At 43.7% G+C, this 15,150-nt stretch overlaps 1 protein-coding gene across 2 annotated transcripts in view; it reads right to left on the reverse strand.

The window, feature by feature from the left end:
* The window catches only part of lcor (ligand dependent nuclear receptor corepressor), an 80,314-nt gene extending 66,046 nt beyond the window's left edge, over positions 1-14,268 (reverse strand). The window contains exon 1 of one of the 2 annotated variants that reach the window (XM_036940094.2): positions 14,087-14,268. In XM_036940094.2, the coding sequence (XP_036795989.2) occupies positions 14,087-14,183 (97 nt within the window). In that variant the 5' untranslated portion in view covers positions 14,184-14,268. The remainder of the gene's footprint in view (positions 1-14,086) is intronic. The other variant, XM_090195442.1, reaches the window with a different exon arrangement.
* Positions 14,269-15,150: the final 882 nt, after the last annotated feature.

Raw genomic sequence — 15,150 nt, forward strand, 5'->3', positions numbered from 1 at the left:
AACAAATGACATAAACTATATGGAGTGATTTTCTTACGACTAACCCCTCCTCTGTCCCCCGGTACATACAACATCTGTAAGGTCCCGGAGTCAACTATTGAATTTCAAACACAGATTCAACGACAAAGACCACAAAGCTTTGAGAAAGCCTCATGAAGAAGGCCAGTGATTGGTAGATGGGTAACAATAACAAATCAGTCATTGAATATCTCTTTAAGCCTGACCAAGTTAATAATGATGCTGTGGATGATGTATTAACCCACCCAGACACATCAAAGATACAGTCGTCCTTCTGAACTGAGCTGCAGGACAGGAAGGAACCTGCTCAGGGATACAGTCGTCCTTCTGAACTGAGCTGCAGGACAGGAAGGAACCTGCTCAGGGATACAGTCGTCCTTCTGAACTGAGCTGCAGGACAGGAAGGAACCTGCTCAGGGATGTTACCATGAGGTCATTGGTGATTTTAAAACAGTTACAGAGTTCAAAGGCTGTGATGGACAAAGAGTGAGGATGGATCAACAACATTGTAATGACTCCATAATAATTATTTAAATGACAAGAAGAATACAAATATACAGAATAAAAATATTTAAAACAACCATTTTGTATTTCAACAAGGCACTAAAAGTTTAAAATAAAAATGAACACGGAAAAGGAATACACTTGAAAATTGCTGCCCAGCCGTGATCCCCTACATCTTGACAGAGCTTGAAGAATTCTGAAAGTAATAATGGGCTAATATTGCACAATCCAGGAGTGGAAAGCTCTTGGAGTCTCGCCCAAGAAGACTCACAGGTGTTTCTAAAGGATTCAAGAAGCTGAATACTTATGCAACCACTATATTTTAGTTATTTCATTTATATGATTTTGTTTTACAAAATGTTAAAAATGTTATTCCACTTTGACATTGGAGTATTTTGGGTAGACTGTTGACAGAAAATGTAAATTAAATCCATTTTAATCCCACTTTGTAAAAAATTAAATGTGAAGAAATGTGAACTATTGAATACTTTGGCAAGGCACTGTACACGCTTAGAAAAAAAGGGTTCCAAAATAGTTATTTGGCTGTCCCCCTAGGAGAACACTTTTTAGTTCCAGGTAGAACCTTTTTGGGTTCCATGTAGAACCCTCTGTAGAACCCGCTTTGAAGAAACAAAAAGGGTTCTTCAAAGGGTTCTCCTATGAGGACAACCGAAAAACCCTTTAAGGTTCTAGAAAGCACATGTTTTTGTGCCAAGTAAATATGAACATCCAAAACATTACTTAAAAAAAAAACCCACTGGTAATGGACAAATCAATTTTGCAACAGAGACAAATACAAGGTTTTCTTGTTTACTGGCCTTGGCCAACCACTAATAGAGAAATACCAACTCAAACAATACATGTACTTAAACCCACATCTCCAGTACTTGTAAGAGGGGGGCTGTGCTTTCAGAACATATTGTGTATTCCATCCAAACCGTATTCATGCCATTTGTAGAAGATCCACAGGCGTAACAAAGCAACAACACAGACTCGATGGATATTGTGAGGAATGTCAATCTACGTTGCAGATCTCCACCATACAGTCGATGAGAGCACCTCCTCCCAGCTGCCCACTGCACTGAGGCTCGGAAACACTGTCCCCACCGATAAATACACCATAATTGAGAATTTCAAAGCATTTTTCTACAGCTGGCCATGCTTTCCAGCTGGCTACCCCTACCCTGGTCAACAGCCCTGCACCACCCACAGCAACTTGCCCAAGCCTCCCCAATTTCTCCTTCACCCAAATCCAGGTAGCCTACAAAAGTCTGGACCCCTACAAATCAGCTGGGCTAGACAATCTCTTTCTAAAATTATGCGCTAAAATTGTTGCAGCCCCTATACTAGCCTGTTCAACCTCTCTTTCGTATCGTCTGAGATCCCAAAAGATTGGAAAGCTGCCATGGTCATCCCCCTCTTCAAAGGGGGACCCAAATTGCTGCAGACCTATTTCTATCATACCCTGCCTTTCTAAAGTCTTCAAAACCAAGTTAACAAACAGACCATTTCGAATCCCACCGTACCTTCTCTGAGCTGGTCATGGGTACACCTCAGCCATGCTCAAGGTCCTAAACGATATCATAACCGATAAGAGACAGTACTGTGCAGCTGTATTCATAAACCTGGCCAAGGCTTTCGACTCTGTCAATCACCATGTTCTTATTGGCAGACTCAACAGCCTTGTTTTCTCAAATAACTGCCTCACCTGGTTCACCAACTACTTCTCAGACAGAGTTAAGTGTGTCATATCGGAGGGCCTGTTGTCCGGACTTCTGGCAGTCTCTATGGGGGTGCCACAGGGTTAAATTCTTGGGCCGACTCTTTTCTCTGAATACATCAGTGATGTCGCTCTTGCTGCTGGTGATTCTCTGATCCACCTCTACCCCGACGACACCATTCTGTATACTTCTGGCCCTTCTTTGGACACTGTGTTAACAACCCTCCAGACGAGCTTCAATGCCATACAACTCTCCTTCCGTGGCCTCCACCTGCTCTTAAATGCAAGTAAAACTAAAGGCATGCTCTTCAACCGATCGCTTCCCACACCTGCCCGCCCGTCCAGCTACTCTGGACGGTTCTGACTTAGAATATGTGGACAACTACAAATACCTAGGTGTCTGGTTAGACTGTAAACTATCCTTCCAGACTCATATTAAACATTTCCAATCCAAAATTAAATCTAGAATCAGCTTCCTATTTCGCAAACAAAGCATCCTTCACTCATGCTGCCAAACATACCCTTGTAAAACTGACTGTCCTACCGATCCTTGACTTCGGCGATGTCATTTACAAAATAGCCTCCAACACTCTGCTCAGCAAATTGGATGAAGTCTATCACAGTGTCATCCGTTTTGTCACCAAAGCCCCATATACTACCCACCACTGCGACCTGTTGGCTGGCCCTCGCTTCATATTCGTCGCGAAACCCACTGGCTCCAGGTCATCAATAAGTCTCTGCTAGTTAAAGCCCTGTCTTATCTCAGCTCACTGGTCACCATAGCAGTACCCACCCGCAGCACACGCTCCAGCAGGTATATTTCACTGGTCACCCCCAAAGCCAATTACTCCTTTGGCCACCTTTCCTTACAGTTCTCTGCTGCCAATGACTGGAACGAACTGCATAAATCACTGAAGCTGGAGTCGTAGATCTCCCTCACTAACTTTAAACACCAGCTGTCAGAGCAGCTCACAGATCACTGCACCTGTACATAGCCCATCTGTAAATAGCCCATCCAACTACCTCATCCCTATACCGTTATTTATTTTATTTATTTAGCTCCTTTGCACCCCAGTATTTCTACTTGCACACTCATCTTCTGCACATATATCACTCCAGTGTTTAATTGCTATATTGTAATTATTTCACCACTATGGCCAATTTATTGCCTTACCTCCCTTATCCTACCTCATTTGCACACACAGTATGTAGACTTTTTTACATTTCTTCTATTGTATTATTGGCTGTATGTTTGTTTATTCCATGTGTAACTCTGTGTTGTTGTTCGTGTCGCACTGCTTTGCTTGATCTTGGCCAGGTCGCAGTTGTAAATGAGAACTTGTTCTCAACTAGCCTAAATGGTTAAATAAAGGTGAAATAAAATAAATACAAATTGTATCCATAAACTGCCTCTTTATCTCTCCACCCTCTCTGTTTTAGTCCCCCTCCATCTGTCTCCCTTTCACTCCCCCTGCCTCTCCCCCTCACTCCCTTTCACTCCCCCTGCCTCTCGCCCTCCCTCTGTCTCCCTTTCACTCCCCCTCCCTCTGTCTCCCTTTCACTCCCCCCTGCCTCTCCCCCTCCCTCTGTCTCCCTTTCACTCCCCCTGCCTCTGTCTCCCTTTCACTCCCCCTGCCTCTCGTCCTCCCTTTCACTCCCCCTGCCTCTCGTCCTCCCTCTGTCTCCCTTTCACTCCCCCTGCCTCTCGTCCTCCCTCTGTCTCCCTTTCACTCCCCCTCCCTCTGTCTCCCTTTCACTCCCCCCTGCCTCTCCCCCTCCCTCTGTCTCCCTTTCACTCCCCCTGCCTCTGTCTCCCTTTCACTCCCCCTGCCTCTCGTCCTCCCTTTCACTCCCCCTGCCTCTCGTCCTCCCTCTGTCTCCCTTTCACTCCCCCTGCCTCTCGTCCTCCCTCTGTCTCCCTTTCACTCCCCCTCCCTCTGTCTCCCTTTCACTCCCCCCTGCCTCTCCCCCTCCCTCTGTCTCCCTTTCACTCCCCCTGCCTCTGTCTCCCTTTCACTCCCCCTGCCTCTCGTCCTCCCTTTCACTCCCCCTGCCTCTCGTCCTCCCTCTGTCTCCCTTTCACTCCCCCTGCCTCTCGCCCTCCCTCTGTCTCCCTTTCACTCCCCCTCCCTCTGTCTCCCTTTCACTCCCCCCTGCCTCTCCCCCTCCCTCTGTCTCCCTTTCACTCCCCCTGCCTCTGTCTCCCTTTCACTCCCCCTGCCTCTCGTCCTCCCTTTCACTCCCCCTGCCTCTCGTCCTCCCTCTGTCTCCCTTTCACTCCCCCTGCCTCTCGTCCTCCCTCTGTCTCCCTTTCACTCCCCCCTGCCTCTCACCCTCTCTCTGGCTCTCCATCTTCTCTCACTGTACATTTGGAGTGAACAGCAGAACTCTCTCTTCCAGACTACATTACCCAGCATGCTCCAGTGGGCAATAAGCCTTGGCTGGTGTTATGCCATACCTAGTGGGCACAGCATGCTTAAACAAACACACTCACATTAACCCCCATTCTCTGATCGCTCATGCACAACACCCTACCGGTCCGTTAGCAGAAGGAGAGGGAGAGCCGTCCCGGTAGCAGGGGGAGTGAGGTGGAGAGAGAAGGAGAACCGGCCCGGTAGCAGGGGGAGGGAGAGAGAGAGAACCGGCCCGGTAGCAGGGGGAGGGAGGTGAAGAGAGAGAGAGAGAGAGAGAGAGAGAGCGAGAGAGAGAGAGAGAGAGAGAGAGAGAGAAAGAGTGTGTTTCTGGCAGCGTGTTCAGCTTCCCTCAAACTCTCCAATAAAGGCCAGATCCAGACCTGTGTTGGTGTTAATAAGTCCAAATAAAGATGTTCCTATATTAAAAACTTCCCTTGTCCAGCCAGAGTGAATACATGAAGAACAGGTTTCTATCAGCTGACCATGAATAACATCATCTGGTCCCTTCAGCTCTCAATAGATGTTGAACTCACATAGAATCACACTAATACACTTTACAAAGATCTAGTCGTGTCTTAGAAGGAAAATAAAAGTATTTGGGAGCTCTTTATGTTCAGACGGGGTTTATGGACTGAAACACGTCCTTGAGTATATCGCTTTGAAACGCATCAAAAGCAGTAAAACTCCTGAGTGCTCTCTGTCTTCACTCAGACATACGTTCACTTATCTTACAGCACACTTAAGGTGTAGTCATGGGCTAATTAACACACAGGAGCCTAGTCTTTGGGTTGGTCTTTGTTTGCTGAATGGCCAAGTCTTCATGACCTTGAGCACACGGCTATGAAAGCCATCAAAAGACCCATCAACACTGCCCATCTCTTTTCGAGCAGAGAAGAGATGGCGTCTTCACTCAAATCGCTCATTCAAATCAGCTTCATTGAACACTACAATGCCCATAGGCTGAAGATGAGCAGTGTCCTGTGTCCTGTAGCAGTCGTCCCACAGATAATAATGACCATATCAAACAAAGAAAGGCAGCGGTCCTCTGTGTATTCTCATCCCATCATATAGACCTATTAGATCGGCGTAGTAAGGGAGATGAATCATACGCGCGCACGGACCAGGTGTTAGACACACACACGGGACACACTCACACAACCAGCCTTGGTCACTGGAAACTAGAGGACGACCGATTAGTCGGCGTGGCCGATTCATTAGGGCCGATTTCAAGTTTTCATAACAAATCGGTAATCTGCATTTTTGGACACCGATTATGGCCGATTACATTGCACTCCACGAGGAAACTGTGTGGCAGACTGATCACCTGTTACGCGAGTGCAGCAAGGAGCCAAGGTAAGTTGCTAGATAGCATTAAACTTATCTTATAAAAAACAATCAATCTTAACATAATCACTAGTTAACTACAGATGGTTGATGATATTACTAGGTTAACTAGCGTGTCCTGCGTTGCATATAATCAATGTGGCGCCTGTTAATATATCATCGAATCACTACTTCGCCAAACGGGTGATGATTTAACAAAAGCACAATCGTTGCATGAATGTACATAAGCATCAATGCCTTTCTTAAAATCAATACACAGAAGTATATATTTTTAAACATGCATATTTAGTTCAAATAAATTAATGTTAGCAGGCAATATTAACTAGGAGAATTGGGTCACTTCTCTTGGGTTTATTGCACGCAGAGTCAGGGTATATGCAACATTTTGGGCCGCCTGGCTCGTTACGAACTAATTTGCCAGAATTTTACATAATTATGACATAACATTGAAGGTTGTGCAATGTAACAGCAATATTTAGACTTATGGTTGCCACCCACCCATTCAGTAAAATACGGAACAGTTCCCTGTTTTCGAAATTAGAGTTTCCGGATTTGACCATATAATGACCAAATGCTTGTATTTCTGTGTTTATTAATTCTAATATAAGTCTATGATTTGATATTTGATAGAGCAGTCTGACTGAGCGGTGGTAGGCGGCAGCAGGCTCGTAAGCGTTCATTCAAACTTTACCGTGTTTGCCAGCAGCTGTTAGCAATACTTGAACCACAGCGTTGTTTATGACTTCAAGCCTATCAACTCCTGAGATTAGACTGGCAATACTAAAGTGCCTATTAGAACATCCAATAGTCAAAGGTATATGACATACAAATGGTATAGAGAGAAAGAGTGAAAGCATCATAATTCCTATAACTACAACCTAAAACTTCTTAACTGGGAATATTGAAGAACTGGGAATATTGAACCACCAGCTTTCATATGTTCTGAGCAAGGAACCTAAACGTTAGCTTTTTTACTTTTCACTTATTGCACTTTTATTTTCTGTGGTTTTGCATTATTTAAACCAAATTGTATATGTTTCATTATTTATTTTGAGACTAAATAGATTCTATTTATGTGTTATATTAAGTGAAAATAAAAGTGTTCCAATCAGTATTGTTGTAATTGTCATAATTACAAATAGATACATTGGGGAGAACAAGTATTTGATAGCCTGCAAAATCGGCAGTGTTTCCTACTTACAAAGAATGTAGAGGTCTGTCATTTTTAACATAGGTACACTTCAACTGTGAGAAAAAAAATCCAGAAAATCACATTGTATGATTTTTAAGTCATTAATTAGCATTTTATTGCATGACATAAGAATTTGACACATGAGAAAATTAGAACTTAATATTTGGTACAGAAACCTTTGTTTGCAATTACAGAGATCATACGTTTCCTGTAGTTCTTGACCAGGTTTGCACACACACTGCAGCAGGGATTTTGGCCCACTCCTCCATACAGACCTTCCCCAGATCCTTCAGGTTTCGGGGCTGTTGTTGGGAAATGCGGACTTTCAGCTCCCTCCAAATATTTTCTATTGGGTTCAGGTCTGGAGACTGGCTAGGCCACTCCAGGACATTGAGATGCTTCTTACGGAGCCACTCTTTCGTTGCCCTGGCTGTGTGTTTAGGTCCTTGTCATGCTGGAAGACCCAGCCACGACCCATCTTCAATGCTCTTACTGAGGGAAGGAGGTTGTTGGCCAAGATCTCGCGATACATGGCCCCATCCATCCTCCCCTCAATACGGTGCAGTCGTCCTGTCCCCTTTGCAGAAAAGCATCCCCAAAGAATGATGTTTCCACCTCCATGCTTCACGGTTGGGATGGTGTTCTTGGGGTTGTACTCATCCTTCTTCTTCCTCCACACACGGCGAGTGGAGTTTAGACCAAAAAGCTCTATTTTTGTCTCATCAGACTACATGACCTTCTCCCATTCCTCCTCTGGATCATCCAGATGATCATTGGCAAACTTCAGATGGGCCTGGACATGCGCTGGCTTGAGCAGGGGGACCTTGTGTGCGCTGCAGGATTTTAATCCATGACGGCATAGTGTGTTACTAATGGTTTTCTTTGAGACTGTGGTCCCAGCTCTCTTTAGGTCATTGAGAAGGTCCTGCCGTGTAGTTCTGGGCTGATCCCTCACCTTCCTCATGATCATTGATGCCCCACGAGGTGTGATCTTGCATGGAGCCCCAGACTGAGGGTCATTGACTGTCATCTTGAACTTCTTCCATTTTCTAATAATTGCGCCAACAGTTGTTGCCTTCTCACCAAGCTGCTTGCCTATTATCCTGTAGCCCATCCCATTCTTGTGCAGGTCTACAATTTTATCCCTGATGTCCTTACACAGCCCACTGGTCTTGGCCATTGTGGAGAGGTTGGAGTCTGTTTGATTGAGTGTGTGTACAGGTGTCTTTTATACAGGTAACGAGTTCAAACAGGTGCAGTTAATACAGGTAATGAGTGGAGAACAGGAGGGCTTCTTAAAGAAAACCTAACAGGTCTGTGAGAGCTGGAATTCTTACTGGTTGGTAGGTGATCAAATACTTATGTCATGCAATAAAATGCAAATTAATTACTTAAAAATAATACAATGTGATTTTCTGGATTTTTGTTTTAGATTCCGTCTCTCACAGTTGAAGTGTACCTATGATTTAAAAAAATTACAGACCTCTACATGCTTTGTAAGTAGGAAAACCTGCAAAATCGGCAGTGTATCAAATACATGTTCTGCCCACTGTATATATAAAAATCGTCCGATTAATCGGTATCGGCTTATTTTGGTCCTCCAATAATCGGTATCGGTGTTGAAAAATCATAATCAGTCGACCTCTACTAGAAACAGCCGTTGATTTTGGACATTTGAAAAAGACACACACACACACACACACACACACACACACACACACACACACACACACACACACACACACTTTAAGATCTAGTCATGGTTTTGTATCTGGGGTTTAGATCCCCTACTGTGTGGTGCTGGAATGTGCTGTTTTGGTCTGAGAATCATACAGGGGTTTCTAAAATGAAAGGCGGGGAGCGGTAGGGGGTAGGTGAACAGCACGCTCCAATAAACTACACATTTATGCATCCCTTGGTAGCACTTTTTGAGGTTTACAATATTGATCCAATACACAGCTAGACACACACACATGCATTCCTTCAAATACACAAACACAAAAGCATTCCCTCAAACACACAGTCAAATATTAATTCCACAACTAAACACACACCAAACCAAAACCCTTCCCTCTCTTCTTGGCTGTTAGTCAAACACACCAAACCAAAACAATTCCCTCTGTTCTACGCTGCTAGTCAAACACACCAAACCAAAACAATTCCCTCTCTTCTACGCTGTTAGTCAAACACACCAAACCAAAACAATTCCCTCTCTTCTACGCTGTTAGTCAAACACACCAAACCAAAACAATTCCCTCTCTTCTACGCTGTTAGTCAAACACACCAAACCAAAACAATTCCCTCTCTTCTACGCTGTTAGTCAAACACACCAAACCAAAACAATTCCCTCTCTTCTACGCTGTTAGTCAAACACACCAAACCATTCCCTCTCTTCTACGCTGTTAGTCAAACACACCAAACCAAAACAATTCCCTCTCTTCTACGCTGTTAGTCAAACACACCAAACCAAAACAATTCCCTCTCTTCTACACTGTTAGTCAAACACACCAAACCATTCCCTCTCTTCTACGCTGCTAGTCAAACACACCAAACCAAAACAATTCCCTCTCTTCGTCGCTGCTAGTCAAACACACCAAACCATTCCCTCTCTTCTACGCTGTTAGTCAAACACACCAAACCAAAACAATTCCCTCCCTTTGTCGCTGTTAGTCAAACACACCAAACCATTCCCTCTCTTCGTTGCTGCTAGTCACACACACCAAACCATTCCCTCTCTTCGTCGCTGCTAGTCACACACCAAACCATTCCCTCTCTTCGTCGCTGCTAGTCAAACACACCAAACCATTCCGTCTCTTCTACGCTGTTAGTCAAACACACCAAACCATTCCCTCTCTTCGTTGCTGCTAGTCAAACACACCAAACCATTCCCTCTCTTCGTTGCTGCTAGTCAAACACACCAAACCATTCCCTCTCTTCGATGCTGCTAGTCAAACACACCAAACCAAAACAATTCCCTCTCTTCGTTGCTGCTAGTCAAACACACCAAACCATTCCCTCTCTTCGTCGCTGTTAGTCAAACACACCAAACCATTCCCTCTCTTCTACGCTGCTAGTCAAACACACCAAACCAAAACAATTCCCTCTCTTCTACGCTGCTAGTCAAACACACCAAACCAAAACAATTCCCTCTCTTCTACGCTGTTAGTCAAACACACCAAACCATTCCCTCTCTTCGTCGCTGTTAGTCAAACACACCAAACCATTCCCTCTTCTACGCTGCTAGTCAAACACACCAAACCAAAACAATTCCCTCTCTTCGTCGCTGCTAGTCAAACACACCAAACCAAAACAATTCCCTCTCTTCTACGCTGTTAGTCAAACACACCAAACCAAAACAATTCCCTCTCTTCTACGCTGTTAGTCAAACACACCAAACCATTCCCTCTCTTCGTCGCTGTTAGTCAAACACACCAAACCATTCCCTCTCTTCTACGCTGTTAGTCAAACACACCAAACCAAAACAATTCCCTCTCTTCGTCGCTGCTAGTCAAACATACACAAACTACATTTTTGCTCAAATGTCACCTTTCACACAAAATAACAAATGACTGAACAACTTTGTGGGATTTGAATATGATTTCTAGCTGTGTCAAAGTCAACATTATTTTCACAAAAAAAGGAGTTGCGGATGCATCAATCCTCGCAACGTCTCTCTGTGTGTCAAATTCTCTTTAACAGTACATTAAGAAAGCACAGACCAGAATGGGCCCATATACTGATCTCTTTTAACCTGCCCAACCAGATTGTTTAATGGCTGGTTCTTATGTAAGGCTGTTATCTTGACCCACACCACACAGAGAAAAGGGTTATATAAATGTAGGGTTAAGTTGAGTACAGTGTAGCTTAGATTTAGAGATTTAAAGGACTTTGATCTGAAACAGGGAGGAGAGGAAGACTGGCATTTTTAACCCAAAGTTCAAATACATTGATGACATCATATTTGTCAAACCCTTTAGTACTGCTTTACTGAGCTGAGTTAACACACCTTAACAGCAGCACCTTAACAGTAGCACCTTAACAGCAGCACCTTAACAGCAGCACCTTAACAGCAGCACAGCATCTCCAAATACAACTTTGGAAAATATCTTCCTAAATAGTGTCTGTCTAGAGTTTTTTTTTTAAGTGAGTAAAAATGAGATTTAAAATGTAATTTGCTCTTGTTTTAGGGAGTGTGTGTGTGTGTGTGTGTGTGTGTGTGTACAGCACAGATGGGCGAAGAGGCTCAGTGTCTCTGCAGAAAGGACAGGGGATTACTAGTCAGTGCAGTCAAAGGGCAGGTTCTAGCTAGTGGCACCTCAGACACACAACTGCCCACACACACATTGTGCTTATCAATCTCAGCAGTCTGTGTGTGTGTGTGTGTGTGTGTCTATAGTCCTTTAAATCCCTACATCTAAACTCTGTACAGTCTGTTCTCAACTTAACCCTGAATGTATGTGTGTGTGTGTGTGTGTGTGTGTGTGTGTGTGTGTGTGTGTGTGTGTGTGTGTGCGCTCGGGTTAGTGGAGGCAGACTGCGGGGCGAAGGTACACCTGATAAATGACAACACATGTTTTTCAAAACCCCCACGAGAGAATTAACTAGATGAGAAAGTAGGAGGCAAATCTCTGGGGAACCCATCTGTGATACTGAATGACCAGATATCTGGAAACTAGAGAGAGGGATAGAGGGAGAGAAACACTGAGGGATGGAATGGGAAAGAGAGAGAGAGACAGAGATGGATTTTAAAGTGTTAGAGACTAAACGTATTCCTCTGACCAACTGTAGAAAAATCCCCATTATCTATGAAGTCTTTAAGTCTCCAAGTCTCTCCCTTTCTCAGCCAAGCGGTTATATAGACACTATTACACATGTGCACAAATCAATTACAGTGGGCCAGAAAAAAGACACAGCAGTTAATAACATCAACCTTTGTGCTCTAGGATACAGAAGGCCTATGCTGTTCACTGACATCAATAAGCCCTAAGGCGAATATGCATACAGTTAGATTCACCATGGAAACGTGGTGGGAGGCTGATATTGAACATACTACATGAAACCTACATTACATACAGGGCTATGTGGGATAAAGATCCCTACACCCAATCCAACCTCCTAAAAACAGTCCAATGAGTTTATTGACATGCAACAACACGATAGAAAGCCTCAATAGATACGCTGCCTGACATCCCTGAAGAACATGTCTGTTGTGACAGAAGCAGACATGGTTAAATGTCCACAGTGAAATGTTCAACTATTATTTGGAGAGGAGATAATAAAACACTTAGGCCTACTCTGAAGTTGAAAATAAACGTTTGTTCTTGTTTCTCAAGTGAGCCCGGCAAGAGAAAATGTGTCTAGATGTGTCTTTCGATGGTACCTACTGGTTCAATTATTATTTTGGAAAAAAAGATCCTAAATTGAGATGAAACCATCGTCAAGGCGCGGGTCAGCGCGGGTCAGTCCGGTTAGCGCGGGTCAGTCCGGTTAGCGCGGGTCAGTCGGGTCAGTCCGGTTAGCGCGGGTAGCACGGGTCAGTCCGGTTAGCCAGGCAGCAGGGCAGGGGCCAGGAAGATTTTCACACAGAACAAGATCAAGCTGTAGGTAGGTCTGTAGCCTAACACCTGATACAGTATACTGCCAAGGGCAGGAGTGTTGCAGAGGGATAGATATATAGATATATAGATATATTCTACTGATAAAAGGGAGATTACAAACTGGGGTTTGAAAAATAGGAAACCTGTAGTTTTAAAGATCAGAACGAAGTTGATCATAATCTCCCAATGACACCGGATCTACCGATTTAACCGGATAAAACAAAGCTAATGAAACGAGAGAATATTGGGGGAGGGGAAATCCAAAATATCCATATTGTTATTAAAATACTGTCATTATGCTGTTGCCAATTAATGTTAGTCTATTGAAGAAACGTTGGACCGATTATCAAAGATTAAAATAGAATACATTGCATTGAGTGGGATAACGCAGCTTTCCAAAACAACGGAATGTCCACTGCATCGGTTTACATTACAACAACAAGCTATACCTAAATGAGAAAAAACATTTTCCCTAAACAATCGTTTGCTGTAAACTGCTACAAAACAAAATCTAAACTGCAGAGTTGTACAGCATCAGTTACATTGTAACGAATGATTTCAACAAGTACTACAACCACAAGAACGAACAGTCCGTGTTTTCAACCGTGGCCAGCGAGATGAAACGCAGTGTCATTTTCTTTGTCATCCCCCACCTTCCCTAAAATACTAAAATTATTTTCTGTGACATTTCCCCAATGCAGCAATGCGCGTTCCCTGGTGCCGACGTCCAGGGCAACAAGGTAACGCGCAACACCAATCCCGGTTTCAATTCTGAAGGTGGAACGCGCACTGCCCTCCCCCAACAATATTATAGTAGGCCTACAATAAAATGAGCAGCGCGCACACAGGCACAGAAAACCCTTTCTCATTTGCCGAGCTACAATTCCATCTGGACACGTGACACGCCCTGCTTTACAATAAATAAACAGCACAAAAAATGACAAAAATAGTTTCCTCACTTTCAAATCACTAATACCCGAGAAAAACACATTTATCACATCCACATATAATAACAACATAACGTCCATATCGCTGAAACACATGGCAATAAGATCCAAAGCTTTAAAAAACTTTAACTATATATTTGGGCAGATCCGGGGGAGGCGGTCGGTGTTGAGACGCGAGGCAACAAAAAAATGACAGCTCGCTCCGCTCAGCACCCTTGGCTTGCGGACCTCAGCAGCAGCGTCAGTTTTTCCCCAGGACACAACAGCCAAGCCATTTAAGTGTTTTCTCCCCAAACCACGCGCACCCTGGCTCTCCAGCCGAACCTCCATGCAAGGCGAAACGAGCTTACCTACACAGTGAATGAGTTTGTGTCGCCACGAGTCAAGTTCCTGCCGAAAGCCGCGCCTCTCGATCGTGCATTGCTGCCTTTTGCACAGACTCGCCATTTTCTACCGGGCCCTCCCGCGGACGCGCACATTCTGCTAGGTGCTTGTGCGCATACGTCACCAATACTTTTTGAGGGTTATGGGTGGAGTACAAAATGTAGGGGGGACTTATAGCTGCAGCATCCGCTCACGGTCCCACCCACCACCACCACCACCCACCCGATAGACCCCCCAACATCTCAGTTCTGTTGAGAGAATGAACGTCAGTGATGGAATTTAAACCCGCAACAAAGGCATATGGATCAATAAAGAAACGTATAGATTGAATGTACAGTGTGTAGGCTATGGTCCAAATGTTCTCAAATCTGTGTTAAAGGGCATCAGTGCGTTATGAGTTTTAATAATGCGCAGTGGGTAGCCTATACATTGCCGTGGTATTTAGATAGATAATGTACAGCCAATGTTTTCCTATAGAACCGTCATAATAAAAGAAAGGTCAATGATTACCATATATTTAATACATGTAAACAGGAGATAATGATACTTCAGCATTAACACATACAAGGGATTTACAGGGAAGAGACCTTTGTATGACGGTATGAACAGAGATTATTATTCATATTTCTGGCTGTGTGTGTTGTTGTATGATAAGCATCATCAACTTTATACTGAATCGAAATTACACTGTTCCTACCGATATTTGAGAGACTGCTTGGCTTTGGTTCTATTCTGTTCTTTCAATCCTATTCTAATCTATTCCAATTCTTTAACATTCTATTCAATTACATTTGATTCCAATTATATTTCAATTATATTTGATTCCAATTTATTATATTATTTATAATTCTATATTACTGTAATAGTATTCGACCTCAGTCAAAGGGGAAAGAAAGGGGGGTTCTCAGTTCTAAACACAGAAGGAGTTTATCAAAACCCGTCTGTTACAGCTTCTTTACAAAGACGGGTCCATTTTCACAACCGTGTTTTTTTTCTTCATCAGGTTTCCTACAACTTAATCACATTACTT

The sequence above is a fragment of the Oncorhynchus mykiss genome, chromosome 13, assembly GCF_057628025.1.
Source record: "Oncorhynchus mykiss isolate SJ-2025 chromosome 13, ASM5762802v1, whole genome shotgun sequence".
NCBI classification, from domain to species: Eukaryota; Metazoa; Chordata; class Actinopteri; order Salmoniformes; family Salmonidae; genus Oncorhynchus; species Oncorhynchus mykiss.